General features: G+C 46.9%; 1 protein-coding gene across 2 annotated transcripts in view; it reads left to right on the forward strand.

Annotated features, from left to right (window-relative positions):
- Positions 1-3,754: 3,754 nt before the first annotated feature.
- Positions 3,755-15,968, forward strand: part of LOC307179735 (very low-density lipoprotein receptor-like) — a 125,563-nt gene continuing 113,349 nt past the window's right edge. Inside the window, exons 1-3 of one of the 2 annotated variants that reach the window (XM_079909283.1) lie at positions 3,755-3,955; positions 6,648-6,761; positions 11,989-12,127. In XM_079909283.1, the coding sequence (XP_079765409.1) occupies positions 3,880-3,955; positions 6,648-6,761; positions 11,989-12,059 (261 nt within the window). In that variant the 5' untranslated portion in view covers positions 3,755-3,879 and the 3' untranslated portion in view covers positions 12,060-12,127. The remainder of the gene's footprint in view (positions 3,956-6,647; positions 6,762-11,988; positions 12,128-15,968) is intronic. The other variant, XM_079909282.1, reaches the window with a different exon arrangement.

Here is a 15,968-nt window from a genome sequence, read left to right on the forward strand (position 1 = left end):
GATGCAATCACAGACAGGTAAACGCTGAAAGTCAAGTCCCCGAAGAAATGCAAGTCAGAGCCCAAACCAACATTCTAAGCCGGGTCAGCAAGCCTGGGGGCCAAGTAACAAGTGGGAGCTAAGGTAAGGCGCCAAATGGGTTAGCAAAACAAGAGAGAACAGCTGAACGGGAGTATCAGGCAGGGCCCAAGGAGGCAGCGATTTGAGGTCAGGCTGACTGCACTGCGAAGCACTCAAGTGATTCAGAATGAACCCCCCACCCCCGACCCCCAGGCTTTCTCCTGCAGAGCCTCCCTAGATTTGCCTGGTGGAAGGCTCTGGAGAAGTCTGGAGCTTGCATTTCTAAGGTGGTAGGAGGTTCCCATGGTCACAGTGCATTAGCTACCGGAGCCCTTATGGGGATCGAGTGTTCAAGGTCGGCTGTTTGTGGCAGGCTGGGGGCAGCAGAGATCTGTGGAGCATGGTCGGGTGGAAGCTGAGGACAGGAGGCCGTGGGGTGAAGCTTCAAGGGCCCGAGTGGACCTCTGGTTTCTGATGCATTCGGTCTGGAAGATTCTGAAGGAGACCCAGGCATCTTCCACTGAGATGTCCTCTTTCAGGGCTGGACAGCTATCCGTTTATGACTTTTTTTTTTTTTTTTTTGCGGTACACTGCCGTGGCCTCTCCCGTTGCGGAGCACGGGCTCCGGACGCGCAGGCTCAGTAGTTGTGGCTCACGGGCCCAGCCGCTCCGCGGCATGTGGGATCTTCCTGGACCAGGGCACGAACCCGCATCCCCTGCATCGGCAGGCGGACTCTCAACCACTGCGCCACCGGGGAAGCCCCTATGACTTATTTTGACCCTCAGCATACTAAAGGGTTTTCCAGAGGTCTTTCCGGGTGTCACAGCTCCTCCTGCTGCCCCGCCCCGAGCGCCTGCCCTCGGCCAGGCTTATTCTTATGGAGTGGGGTACTCCTGGGGAACGAGTACAGTGGATTTTTATACCAAATGCCACTGAGTTGAGTTGAATGCACTGGTTCTTTCTGTTTCTCTAGAACTACAGAAGCTTCCCCCACTGCCCCTTCACCAAGTTAATATTGATTAATTATTGGTAGAAGTCAAGCCCAGGAATAAACACTTTACATGTGATTCTCACTGAATCCGTCCATGCTCTAGAGCAGACCCTCCCAAGCATCCAGGACCCCCTTCTTCCTCTCCAGAGGAAGCCTGTCAGGTACTGCAGAGCGACGGAGCCATTGCGGACAACGACACAGCCCTTTACCACCTACTTGGAGTCTTGTGTCTTGTTTAAGAAAATGTTATTTTGAGTTTTCCATCACTCACAGCCAAACCGAATCCATACCGACTAGCAAGGTCCGCAGGACTAGGCTGTGAAAACTCTAAAAAGATCGGACAGTGAGAATAACCGAGCCTATGAGAATGCAGGAAAAATAACGCTCCATTAGCCTACCACCCTTGAAAATTTGAAGTTATTTTTATGACTTTGTAGAGAAAATTCCTACATTCTACTTTTTATAGGTAGACAAGGGGCTGGCCCTGAAGAACTGGGTGCACTGCTGGGTTTGCAGTGTCCTGTGTCACGGGCGGTGGCGGTGCGGTAGTTTGTGTACCTTGAGGGAGGTGCCTGGGTGCCCGTTCCACATGCTTATCTGGCTTATCTCATTAGATCTCTTTGACTGAAACTCTCACAAAGTCTCCAATCAAGCCCAAAATCACCTCTTAACCCAAAACAGTGATTAGCTTCATAAATGAGGTTTGGTGGCAGATTCCAAGGGCTGCTTAATATAAGGAACTATTCAAGTGAGGGAATTATATGATGGGTGGTTATACATAATACAGATAAGCGTAACGCACTGTGACCCGTCCCACCAACATTAGCCTTTTTCTACATAAAATATTCATGCAGTCACTTTATTTGAGAAAAAGTTTATAAAGCGTCTGTGAAATTATTTTGTGAATTGTCTATCCTTTGACCGTATATCAGTTGGGGTTTTCCTGTGTGTTATAGCCTTTTGTGGGAGTGCCTTCTAAATCCAGGATTGTAGCAGAATTAATTCTGATGCATTTTAATGCCATTCTCCATTGTTAGTCATTGTCAGAAAATTACAAATATTCTGCGTTGGGTACTGTCAAATGTTACGCATCATAGTTCCACATGAAAAATCTTCTGCTGATAATTACTAGTGAGGCTTGGTTCACTTGATGGGGTTCATGGAGCTCTATTGACTTGGGGCTAATTAAATTGTTGCCTGCTGCGTTTGAGATTCGGCCACAGAAACATGCCCATAATTAGCGCAGCCTTTGTGCACGAGGCCTGAGGTGGACTGAGACCAACTTAGTGCTTGCTTAGTGCCTCTGTGTTTGCTGGGGGTGGAGGTGGGGAAGTGAGATGGCTGCACAGGCATGAACGTTGTATACATTCTAAAACTTAAAACATAATAAAAGGCATCCAAATCCGAAGGGCTATAGATCTTATTCTGAGCCACACCATTTAAGTTGTTTTGCAGCTACTGAAACCCCCGCCAGGTGGGAGAAGTTAACTGTATGCTGCCCACAAGCACTTAGACCCCAGACCAGTTGGAACCAGGTTGATGATGTTGATCTTGATTACCTCACCACCAACCAATCAGAAGAATGTCCAGGAGCTGATCACACACCCCACAACGCCCCTCCCTCATCCTGTCTTTATTTTTATTTTTATTATTATTATTTGTTTGCGGTACGCGGGCCTCTCACTGTTGTGGTCTTTCCCGTTGCGGAGCACCGGCTCCGGACGCGCAGGCTCAGCGGCCATGGCTCACGGGCCTAGCCGCTCCGCGGCATGTGGGATCTTCCCGGACCGGGGCGCGAAACCATGTCCCCTGCATCGGCAGGCGGACTCTCAACCACCAGGGAAGCCCCCTCATCCTGTCTTTAAAACCCATTCCCTGAAAGCCTTCAGGGAGTTTGAGTCTTTTAAGCACTGGCTGCCCTGGACTCCTTGCTTCGCCCTGCAACAAACGCTTTCCACCACTTGGCTTTACTGCCCATGGGCAAGCAGACTCAAGTTTGGTAACATCTGCAGCAACAGGGATGGAACCGGAAATTATCACACTAAGTGAAGTAAGTCAGAAATAGACAAATACCATAAGATACCATACAGTACTGTACCATATGATATCACTTAAAATATGGCGCAAATGAACTTATCTACAAAACCGAAACAGACTCACATAGAGAACAGACTTGTGGTTGCCAAAGGGGGCGGGCAGGGAAAGGGATGCACTGGGAGTTCCGTGTTGGTAGATGCAAACTATTACATTTAGAACAGATAAACAACAGGGTCCTACTGTATAGCATGGGAAACTATATCCAGTCCCCTGGGATAAACCATAATGGAAAAGAATATTAAAAAAGAATGTCTCTGTGTATAACTGAGTCACTGTGCTGTACAGCAGAGACTGGCACAACATTGTAAATCAACTATACTTCAATTAAAATTAAAGTTTAAGAAGCCTTAAGTATGGCTGACCAACCCTAATTTGACCATGAGTGTGACAGGGGCCCTGAATCGGCTGAGCGTCTGCTGTCCCACTGCAGGAGGGGCGCGGGGTCCCAGGCGCTAGTACCCAGTGAGAACCCGGAGGGAGAGGGATGCTAGGCACCACGGCCGGGTCTGCAGCCCCTCTCGCTCCCCGCGGCTCTTCCCAGTGATTGGGCGGCGCCAACTCCCAGTGCGCCCTGCCCACCCCGCCCACCCCGCCCACCGGCGCAGGCTTCCCCAGTTCGCGGCGCGAGCGCGAGTTAAAGCCGCCCGGGCGGCCCGTGCGCTCCGCCTGACCGTGGCGTCTTCGCGCAGCGCGCCTCGCGCCCGGGTCCCCGCGCTGTCTCCTCGCGGCCATGGGACTCTGGTCGCTCCTTCGGCTCCTGCCGCCCGTGCTGGCAGCAGTGGGCGGCCTCGGGGGCTCCGCGACCGGTGAGTGGGGCCCGCGGGTGGGGCGCCCCGGGAGGGACCGTATCCCGCTCTGCAGGCTGCGGGTCGCGGGGCTGCCCGGCTGCCGGGCGGGGGCGGAGCAGAGCTTGGGGCGCCCTCGCTGGGTGTGCGCGGCTTGTCCCCCGTCCTGCGGTGACCTTTTGTCTCGGAGGGCGAGGGTACACTGTCTTGAGGGGCCCCCTGCTTCTCAGCCCTTTACTCCTTAACAAGCCTGCCTGGTGGGTGGGCTCAGCGGATGGATTGGATGTCTTTTCCTCTCTGGCCCTCAGGCCGGTGAGAAAGGAAGCTCGTTCCGCACCTGAGTGCAGGGCGCACACTCCCTTCTAGGTTCTTCCTTTCCCCAACATCCAAGGGAGTGGAATTGGCTTTCTAGCCCTGGTCTCTGATGGGCCCGCAGCCCAGGTTTAACGAGACAGCAAATTTAGCCTCTTGGAGGCCCCGGACCTTGAGAAGAGGTGCTTCCCTCCAGAAACAGCCCGGGGGGAACGGAGCTTGGGCCCAGGTGCGATTAGCAAGCAACTTCCAGCGGCGCTTGTTAATACCACTCAGGTGTAGGCGGACCCCAAGGCAGAGGAGAGCTGAGTCGGGGTCCCAGGGTGACTGAGACACCCAGAGTTCCCGTAGGGCTGGTGGCTGGTGACCTGGGCAGGTGCAGGAGGTGCCCAGTGTTTGTCAAACGACCTGGCCTGCAGGATTGCCCATCTCTCCTGACAGGTGCTCCCAATTGGCCCTCATGGATGGAGGCAGATTTTAACTCATTTTTTAACTCATGCAGACACGTTGTTGGTCAAGGTACTGTTAACTGGTTTGCAGGAGATGTCACTTAGTCTCTGAGCTGTTCGCTCTCCAGGAGGGATTCTGACCCTCAGGGTTTTTGCCTAACCTGGTGGGGCGTCTCTGCAGCAGGAAGCCCTTGCCCTGGGTGGTCTGTTTGCTCCACCCCAGAAACAGGGTTTAAAGTTACTTGCCTTTTTCACTAAGCAGTGTTCGCCCAGGCCTGCTGGTATGAAGACATCTTTGTGATGTCTGTTGTAGAACAGCCCGTGATCATTGTACTTTGTATATTGACAGACTCGGAGAAAGCTACCATGAACTTAATATGTAAATAGATTAATAAATACATTTTAAATTTATTCACAGCAAGTATGTACCTAAATTTGAAAAGTAATGTTTGAGACCCATCTACAGATGGTGTTCAGAATCCATGTGCACACTGGGTCTCCAGACTGAGAATCACCAGGGCAAATAGTGTTCCAGGTGGGCCTCGCCTAGCAGTGTGAGTCTTTGAGGGTTGACTGCAGCCCTAACTGGGACCCTTCTGGAAGGATCTGCTAGGAGAGGTAGCAGAAGAGCTAACACTTTGGGAGCATTTGTTTGGTGGGTATTGTGCCCAGTGACTCTGTACTCTTTTAATCCTTGCATTTTCCTCTTAGAACCACTTATTTACTAGCCTCACTTTACAGACAAGAAAAACTGAGGTCCAGAGGGAGGCAGTAACTCTCCCGAGGTGATGTTGTTAGTATGTGGTCTAACCAGAACTCCAACCTAGTAATTAGCCTGACGACTGAGCCTGGGGTCCCATCTTAGGGGTTGCTGACCTCACTTGCTCGCAATTGAATGGTTTTGGTCAAGTCAAGTGGGATTGCCCGGATGGTATGTGAGTAGCTGGCAAAGTTGTTAGCTATTCATTAATAACCAGTGCCTCCTGAGTCTTTCACTTATAATGCAATTTATAAGCCAGCCTTTAAAATCAAACACTGAGTAACTATGCTAAAAGCACTATCTTAGAGGGATGCAAGTAAGACTGAGGTCTGGTTCCTTACCAAAGAAGGTGTAGTCTACGCAGTGGGCTTCCATTGTCAACTCCCATCACATAGCTTTGCACACGACTTTCCATCCCGTATGCACACACTGTCCCTGGGGTAGGATTGCTGGGTCTTCACTGCGTCTTACGGAGACTTCTGCCAAATGGGACATGTGGCTTATGTTTTCTCGGAACCAAGGATTGGCTTTTTCTCTTTGAAAGTTAGGCAAAATAGTAAACTAAGTATAACCAGACCTTCTCTGAGCACCACATCCATAACAGGCTTATTTTTGACCATTAATCGTTCAGGGTTGAGAAACACAAGTTCATGATTTGAATAAAGCTGATAATATAAATCAGTATCCTGCAAATAACGGAAAACTTAAGTATTTATAACCAGGCTATTAGAGGTATTCTTATAAAGATGGTATATAGGACCCCAAACCGTAACTTCATTTGAAGCTGTATCGACCCATGTTTAAAAGGAAACTAAAGTCAAGTGCTTTGAGCCTAGACCTCTAAACTTGCAACGCTTCATACTCTGAGTCTGTAAGACCGAATCAGGCCTAGAAGATAGTAGTATCTTTTTAAGCACAAGTGTAAGTCTGAGCCATTCTAACAAGACAACGGGGAGGCGAATGACAGCTCTCCAGCAACAACTCCACAGCCTCAGAAAGGATGGTCCCCAAGGATCGTCACTGGAGAACCTGCATGGGTTTTCAGGGTACTGAACCCCCTAGCGTTCTCCTAGATGATAGTTGAAGGAAGGTCTTCCAAACAGAACAGTGAAAGCAGCTTACATGAAAAGGTCTCCTGGACCCAAGGAATCCAGGAACTCTGATGGCTTTGCTTCTTGGTCCTTCATTGCAGATGAAATACAGTGTCAGATGACAAGGCAAGCTGCATGTGGTGGGAGATGCATTCCTGTGGCCTGGCTCTGCAGCGGAGAGCACGAGTGCCCGGATGGGGCGGACGAGCAGTGTGGTAAGTGGTCTCACCGCCGTGTCCTGTTGTGTATCATGCACTCACCCACACCTGGCCCTTATTGCTATGTGCCTGGTTGACAGTCAGTTCTCATGGTTTTCACCCTCTTAGGGGGTGTTCGGAAATGTTGGTAGTTCTGGGTGTCTTGGTAGTGTAATTCGATTGTCAGAAGTAGCCTAACCTTTGAAATCAAAGTAAAACTGGTTTAACTCTACTCCACGTTCAGTGGGAGCTCGGAGTGTTCTTTGTTCTCAGCTGCAGCAAACACACACTGCACTGCTCTCCACCTTCAAATTCCTGCTCGTTCCTTTTGGAGCAGTTCAGCTCTCTCCTGCCAAGTTCTGCCTTAGGAATTTCACCATAAGTTCTAAGCTATATCTCAAGGTATTTTTCTCAGGTTAAAAAAAAAGTTCCATCCCTAAGGGAAATTCTGGCACTGTTAAAATCATTTATTATTTCACCTTGCTGCACTAGTTAAGGCTCATTTGATTATGAGTCGTAGAATCCACATGAAGCTGAGGTAAGCTGGCTTAGGAATCTATCGTAAGGATACTGTGCTTTCTAATGGAACTCAGAGAAGACTACCTGTGTCTCATGGTAAAAACACGTATCTCCGAGGATCAAAGGCAATTGCCCCAGGAGGGGAAATCCACACGTGTTAGCCAGGCACCCTCAGAAATGTCTGTAAGATGACCTATTGAGCCCCACAGGATCTGAGTCCATTTCCTCAAAGAGATAAGAGTTCCAGTGGGTCATTGACTATAAGATATATCACATACACAGACCACTTTTATGTATAATCATTTTCAAATTTTTAAAAACATCATTGCGGGGCTTCCCTGGTGGCGCAGTGGTTGAGAGTCTGCCTGCCGGTGCAGGGGACGCGGGTTTGAGCCCTGGTCTGGGAGGATCCCACATGCCGCGGAGCAGCTTGGCCCATGAGCCACGACTACTGAGCCTGCGTGTCTGGAGCCTGTCTCTGCACTAAGAGACGCCGCGACAGTGAGAGGCCCGCGCACCGCGATGAAGAGTGGCCCCAGTTCGCCACAACTGGAGAGGGCCCTCGTGCAGAAACGAAGACCAAACACAGCCAAAAATAAATAAATAATTTTTTAGAAAAAGTCATTGCTTTACAAAAACAAACAAAAAACTTCTTTTTTAAAATTTTATTTTTTACATTTTTATTTTACTTTGGAGTTCAGTTGGTTTACAATGTTGTATTAGTTTCAGGTGTACAGCAAAGTGATTCAGTTATACATATACATATATTTATTTTTTAAATTCTTTTCTGATTTAGGATATTACAGAATATTGAATAGAGTTCCCTGTGCTATACAGTAGGTCCTTGTTGGTTATCTAATTTAAATATAGTAGTGTGTATATGTCAATCCCAAACTCCCAATTTATCCCTTCCCCTGCCACCTTTCCCCTTTGGTAATCATAGGTTTGTTTTCTAAGTCTGTGATTCTGTTTCTGTTTTGTAAGTAAGTTCATTTGTATCATTTTTTTTATTGAAGTATAATTTATTTATTTTTGTATTATTTGTAATATTTATTACAAATAAATATTTATTTGTAATATTTATTTGTAATAAATAAAGTATTATTTATTATTGAAGTATAATTTATTGAAGTACAATATTTTATTAATTTCAAGTGTATAACGTAGTGATTCGATGTTTTTATACATCATAAAATGATCACCATAATAAGTCTAGTTATGATATGCCACAATACAAAGATATTACGTAGTTATTGACTATATTTCCCACACTGTACATTTTATACCTGTGACTCATTTATTTTTTAACTGGAAGTTTGTACCTCTTAACCTCCCTCACCTATTTTCCTAATCCCCCCCTACCCACCTCCCTCTGGCGACCACCAGTTTGTTCTCTGTATTTATGAGCTTGTTTCTGTTTTGTTATGTTTGTTCGTTTTTTAAAAATTTTTATTGGAGTATAGTTGATTTACAGTGTCGTGTTAGTTTCAAGTGTACAGCAAAGTGAATCAGTTATACATATACGTGTATCCACTCTTTTTTAGGTTCTTTTCCCAAGTAGGCCATTACAGAGTATTGAGTCCCTGTGCTATACAGTAGATCCTTATTAGTTACCTATTTTGTGTATAGTAGTGTGTATATGTCAATCCCAATCTTCTAATTTATCCCTCCCCGCTCCGTTACCGTAACCCTGGTAACCATAAGTTTATTTTCTACATCTGTAATTCTGTTTGGTAGGTAAGTTCATTTGTACCCTTTTTTTTAGATTCCATGTATAAGCGATATCATATGATATTTGTCTTTCTCTGTCTGACTTACTTCACTCAGTATGACAATCTGTAGGTTCATCCATGTTGCTGCAAATGGCATTATTTCGTTCTTTTTTATGGTTGAGTCATATTCCATTGTATATATGTACCACATCTTCTTTTATTTATTTATTTAATTTTGGCTGCATTGGTTCTTGTTGCTGAGCGGGGGCTCCTCTTCATTGTGGTGCACGGGCTTCTCATTGTGGTGGCTTGTCTTGTTGCAGAGCACGGTCTCTAGGTGCGCAGGCTTCAGTAGTTGTGGCGTGCGGGCTTAGCTGCTCTGCGGCATATGGGATCTTCCCAGACCAGGGCTCGAACCAGTGTCTCCTGCATTGGCAGGAGGATTCTTAACCACCACGCCACCAGGGAAGCCACATCTTCTTTATCCATTCCTCTGTTGATGGACATTTATGTTGCTTCCATGTCCTGGCTGTTGTAAATAGTGCTGCAGTGAATATTGGGGTGCATGTATCTTTTCAAATTATGGTTTTCTCCAGATATATGCCCAGGAGTGGGATTGCTGGATCATATGGTAATTCTGTTTTTAGTTTTTTAAGGAACCTTCATACTGTTTTCCATAGTGGCTGTACCAATTTACATTCCTACCAACAGTGTAAGAGGGTTCCCTTTTCTCCACACCCTCTCCAGCATTTATTGTTTGTAGATTTTTTGATGATGGCCATTCTGACCTGTGTGAGGTGGTACCTCATTGTAGTTTTGATTTGCATTTCTCTAATAATTAGTGATATTGAGCATCTTTTCATGGCTTTTTGGCCATCTGTATGTCTTCTTTGGAGAAACATCTGTTGAGATCTGCCCATTTTTTGATTGGGTTGTTTGTTTTTTTGATATTCAGCTGCATGAGCTGTTTGTATATTTTGGAGATTAATCCCTTGTTGGTTGCTTCATTTGCAAATATTTTCTCCCACTCTAAGGGTTGTCTTTTCGTTTTGTTTATTGTTTCCTTTGCTGTGCAAAAGCTTTTAAGTTGAATTAGGTTTCATTTGTTTATTTTTGTTTTTTTTTCATTACTCTAGGAGGTGGATCCAAAAAGATTTTGCTGTGATTTATGTCAAAGAGTGTTCTTCCTATGTTTTCCTCTAAGGGTTTTATAGTATCTGGCCTTGCATTTAGATCTTTAATCTGTTTGGAGTTTATTTTTGTACATGGTGTTAGAGAATGTTCTAATTTCATTCTTTTACATGTAGGTGTCCAGTTTTCTCAGCACCATTTATTGAAGAGCCTATTTTTTCTCCATTGTATATTCTTGCCTCCTGTGTTGTAGATTAATTGACAGTAGGTGTGGGGTTTTTTTCTGGGCTTTCTATCCTGTTTCATTGAGCTATATTTCTGGTTTTATGCCAGCATCATACTGTTTTGATGACTGTAGCTTTGTAGTATAGTGTGAAGTCAGGGAGTCTGATTCCACCAGCTCCGTGTTTCTTTCTCAAGATTGCTTTGGCAGTTTGGGGTCTTTTGTGTTTCCATACAAATTAAAAATTTTTTTGTTCTAGTTCTGTGAAAAATGCCATTGGTGATTTGATAGGGATTGCATTGAATCTGTAGATTGTCTTGGGTAGCATAGTCATCTTGACATTATTGCTTCTTCCAATCCAAGAACATGCTATATCTTTTCATCTGTTTGTGTCATCTTTGTTTCCTTTCATCAGTATCTTATAGTTTTCTGAGTACAGGTCTCTTGCCTCCTTAGGTAGGTTTATTTCTAGGTATTTTATTCTTTTTGATGTGATGGTAAATGGGATTGTTTCCTTAATTTCTCTTTCTGATCTTTCATTTTTAGTGTGTAGGAATGCAAAAGCTTTCTGTGTATTAATTTTGTATCCTGCAACTTTACTGAATTCATTGAGCTCTAGTAGTTTTCTGGTAGCATCTTTAGGATTTTTTTGTGTGTAGCATCATGTGCTCTGCAAACAGTGACAGTTTTACTTCTTCTTTTCCAATTTGGATTCCTTTTATTTCTTTTTTTAATCTGATTGCTGGGGCTAGGACTTCCAAACCTATGTTGAACAGAAGTGGCGATGATCTCGGGTGACCTCAGCCTGCAGTGGCTTGAAGCAGGATCTCAGGTCCCAGACCAGAGATTGAAGCCAGTCCGTGGCAGTGAGAATGCCGAATCCTAGCCACTCGACCTCGAGGGCCAGTGGCTAGTTCCAAGGCCCTGGGTCATCTGCTTTGTGGACAAGAATTTCAACAAAGAGACAGAGGTAGTGAAACAAGTAAAGTGTTTATTAGGAGGAAAAAAGTATGTGTGGATAGACACACACAGGCAGGCTCAGAGAGAGTTGCACCCTTGGGGTAGTTCACGTCACTTATATGGGGCAGTTCTTCCTGGTTCCCTCTGGCCAGTCATCCTGCTTTGCCTGGCTCTGAGTCCATATTTGGTCTAACTCACGGCCCTCCCCTGTGTGTGTGTGTGTGTGTGTGTGTGTGTATCTTTTAGACAAGGTGGATTCCAGCGCAGGGGTTTCTGGGAAGAAGAACATATTATGATCTGGCGCCCTCTCCCTTTTCTGACCTCTGAGGAGCCTTTCTGTTGCATGTGCAGTCGCGAAGGTGTCCTTGACCTCAAGAATGAGAGATACGTGGTCTCTCTATCTTCTCTCCAAGCAGGACTCAGCTCCCCTTGCTTCTGCCATTATGTTTATCCTAGAGTATCTGTCCACAGGGGACAGATTCCAGCTGCTCATCCTGGGGCCCATCCATCTCCTGCCTCAAATTCCCCCTGAGAGACGTGGACCCCAAGAAATCTTTACTGGGAAGATAAAGACCGAAGGTCTGTCTTCTGTAGCTTCTTCAGGCTGGCATGGGGCTTACAGACCCTACCTAACTGGAGCCATGCAACTCTTGCCATATCTTGCTGAGGGACCCCGGGGTGACTTCTGTTATTCTTGCAGGGTCTTTTCGGGGAGCAGCTGGAATCCATGCATCACCATTACCCTGTTGTGCCCTCGAGGAAGCAAACTGAATAGGGAGATGAGAGGAGCGGGGGCTAAAGACTAGTGACGACAGTTATACTCCGAGACTCAAGCAGGGGTAAGAATCCGGTTATACGTGGTCAGCACATTTTTGTTAATCTCAGGGTTAAAATTTCGCATGTTTCTCCGTTTCTAAAATGGAAGTTCTGAACCTGTTGGTCCCAGCCCTCCTACTTGGGCTGAAAAGTCTTAGTTATAGATTTATAACAGTACGGAAGACAACAAAGCACTAGGCGAAGTATAACATAAATCAGTGTGACTGAAAAGAGGAGGGGTATAAGAAAATGGAAGCCTGTCAGAAAGTTTTTAATACCTTGTGGGATCCAAGAGAACAAACTAGAGAACCAGTCTTCAGTTTTCCCGCCCATATTGAATAACGAGGATTGATGGTTAATTGTCTCCTGAAGCCAGGTGGCTTATTGTTGAATTGCTTCAGTGTTGGTTTCTACCTGGGAAGAGGGGTTAACGTACCTGCGACAGGAAGTATTGGCGGTTGCACACACTCCTCCTTGTTCTGCCAATGGATAATCTGGGGCCAATCGGTTGTCAAGTACCACCTTGGCCAGGGAATCTAGAGACTCTGTAAATTAATAAGAGGTTTAGTAGTCTCACTGGCTGTGGTGGTAAGAGTGCGACGCAAGTTTTGAAGGACGTATTGGTGGGCAGCTGTCCCCCAGCCATGGTAACAGTGCATACCCAACGAAATGGGCATCTCCATCTGGGATACTCCCGGGTAAGTTTCGAGTCAATCCAGTGAACGGTTTTAATGAACTGACCCAGTGCTTGGATTCATTTGAGGAGTGGATTGAGAAAGGGGAAATCAATGTTCCCAGCCTACACTGCGTGGGTGTGGAATGATTGTGTAGGCAGTTAGTAGCCCACAGTTGTTTATCTACGTGGCATCCAAAGACATAGCCTGTTGGAGCACAATAGACTAACTGGCCTAAGGTTTTAAAGCTTAGCCATCCAATCCTGTCGTTGTGGAAATATTTTCCAACCATACACCCAATGCGCTCCATCCATTCCGTTCTGTCAATTGCTCCACCGGTATGGATCCTTCTTCCATCAGGTAGTGGGTTAGGGTTTGAGCACAGACGGGCAGCTGGACCTCTGGCTTGGGCGAGGGGCATCATGAAACGCTGGGGTGTCTTAATGCCAGTTTTTCATTCCCCAGTTTCGACCTCATGTTCTCTTTCTGCTGCTAAGGAAGAGGTAGGCAAGAGACATGAGAATTGTTTTCTGTGGAAAGATGAACAATTTGACTCTGTACATCACAGCACTGAGTCATGGGTCTTTGAAAGTCCATTTTCCCTCAGGAACTTGGCGAAAATTCTTTACGGGATAGACAAAGAGGTCGCTATGGTCGATGACGGACTTAGCTCGCGGGGTGAGCAAATCCAGCGCCCGTCAACTGAGGGGAGGAAGCAGGAGTTCGCACGGTGTGAACCTGAGAGTTGTCCGTCTGTCCTGTGGACAAGGGAAAGAGGTAGAGGAAATCTAAAGTAATTAATACCTTCATAGTTGCACCAATTAGAGTTTTGATCTTGAAAAATGACTGGAAAGCAGGAGCATTAAAAGAAGTGTTGTAGGGAGTTGAAAGCCAGTGGTTAAGTATGGGTCCTGAGGTTTCAGGTGAGTCGCACTAAACCGCCCAGCATGGGTAGAGGAGTTCTCTCTCGGGTATAGGCGCAGGACTGCAGCGGCACTTGTGATAAATTGCGAAAGCAAACGCGAGAGCGAGGGGGACAGTTATCATCTAACTCTCCCAGAGCGTGCCAGTTATTCTGTAAGCGGACTAGAGCACTGGAAGGCAGGGAGGAAGCTAGTGGCTGTGGGTACTTGGCCCTGGGTCCAAGAAGTCTCTGTCCTTCCTGAATAGAGCTTTAGGTCTTGGAGGGGCTTCCTCGTCCACCTGGGTTTTTCAGGCTGTTCAGGGTCCTCCGTGTCCTGTGGAGACTTGGGGGAAAGGGGTGGATTCATGGGAATGGCTGGAATGTGGGTCTTCGGGTTCCTGTACCATCAGTGGAGGCAGGTTGAATCCTGGACAGATGGACCCAACTCGTGACTCCCTGGAGCTTAACTGCTGTAGGGGTGCTCGGCAGGACTTGTTAAGGACCCTTCCACTTTGGGAGTAGCTGGGCGCCGGGGGACTCATCTTTCCAGGTCTCTAAGAGCACCCAGTCCCCAGGATTTACAGTGGAGTGACTGGGGCTCTTACCTGGGGAGGGCTGGGTTCTGTTGCCGTATGCTTGTGTCGCCCTCTGGACCTGGCGTAGGTTTATAATGTATTTAAGATGGGCTTGGGTTTCTGGGCCAGTTAGCATGTCCAAGGTAAGGAATGGCCTTCTGTGTGTCATTTCAAAGGGGCTTAACTTAGTGGTTGTTTTAGGGGCTGCCCTGACCCTTAAGGGAGCTATTGGCAGCAGGCGGTACCACGGTTCTGGTTTCCTGACAGTATGCCCACGGTTTTCTTTAGGGTGTGATTAGCCTGTTCTACTTTTCATGAGGACAGAGGTCTCCTGGACGAATGCAGGTGGTATCTGGTCCCGAAGGCCTGCGAGAGCTGTTGGGTAACCCTGGCTTTGAATGAGGGTCCACTGTCACTCTGGAGGTGGCGGGGTACCTGAACCTAGGAGTGATTTCTTGTATTGATAGAAGTGCTCTAGCCACTTTGGTTGCCTTTTCCGTCCTACTGGGGAAGGCCTCTGCCCATCCAGTGAAAGTGTCTTTAAATACTAATAAGTATTTGAAGCCTTGGAAAGAGGGCACCTGACTGAAACCCATTTGCCAGTCCTCTCCTGGGTAAGTTCCACGTCACTGGGCTGGGCTAACAAGAGGGGGAGGGGTGCGGCTTGAGGCTGCCTCCGGATTATGGGTGGTACAGAGGGCGCAGGCTCCAGTAACCCTTCTGATTGTCCCTGGGAGCCCTTTCCTGTAAAAATCTGGAAAACCGCAGCAGACATGGCATCCCTCCCCAGATGGAGAAATCATGTGGCCCTTTAATAATTTTCCATTGGTCAGAAAGAGGTACGAGCAAGTTTTGATCTATGTGCCACCAGCCATCTATTCCCTTAGTTCCCCCTTGGTCTCGTGGCCAGGTCTCTTCGGAAGCTGAGTATCTTGGTACGATGTTAGAAGGGGCAAGGGATGGGATCAATGCCATTTCTGTTGTGGGTATCAGGGCTGCTTTCTTGGCTTCCCGATCTGCCCTGTTGTTCCCTTGGGTAATTTGAGAAGTTCCCTTTTGGTGCCCGCAGCAGTGAATGAGTGCTACCTGTTTTGGGTTTTGAACCACTTCTATGAGATGTAAAATCTCAGCCTCATTTTTTAGGGGAATTTCTTGTATTTAAAAATCCTCTCTTTCCTTCCAGATAGCTATGTGGGCATGCAGAACAGGGAAGGCATATTTTGAGTCTGTGTATATATTTACAATTTTTCCTTCCCCTAGGGTTAAGGCTCGGGTTAGAGCTATCAGTTCAGCCTTCTGGGCTGAAGTGTTGGGTGGCAAAGGTTTCACTTCTGTGACACTGTGAGCGCTCATGATAGCATCCCCTGCCCTCCTGACCCCATCCTTAATAAAGCTACTGCTGTCAGTAAACCATTCTTCCTCGGGTTTTCTATGGCTTGATCTGTTAGATTAGGCCTAGAGGCATAGACCTGGTCAAGGGTTTCGAGGCAGGAATATATTAGCTCTGGGCTGTCAGCAGGCATCCGTGGAGCTGGGTTGAGGGTGCAGCAAGTTTTGAGGGTTACCTCTGGGGAGTCGAGGAACAAAGCCTGGTACTTAGTAAAGCAGCCTCCAGTTAGCCAGTGGTGGCCTTTGATCTCCAGGATCCCTTGTACTTGATGGGAGGTCTGGACTTCCAGTGGCTGTCCAAAGGTAAGCTTGTTAGCTTCTT

Source organism: Stenella coeruleoalba, assembly GCF_951394435.1.
Source record: "Stenella coeruleoalba genome assembly, chromosome: 21".
NCBI classification, from domain to species: domain Eukaryota; kingdom Metazoa; phylum Chordata; class Mammalia; order Artiodactyla; family Delphinidae; genus Stenella; species Stenella coeruleoalba.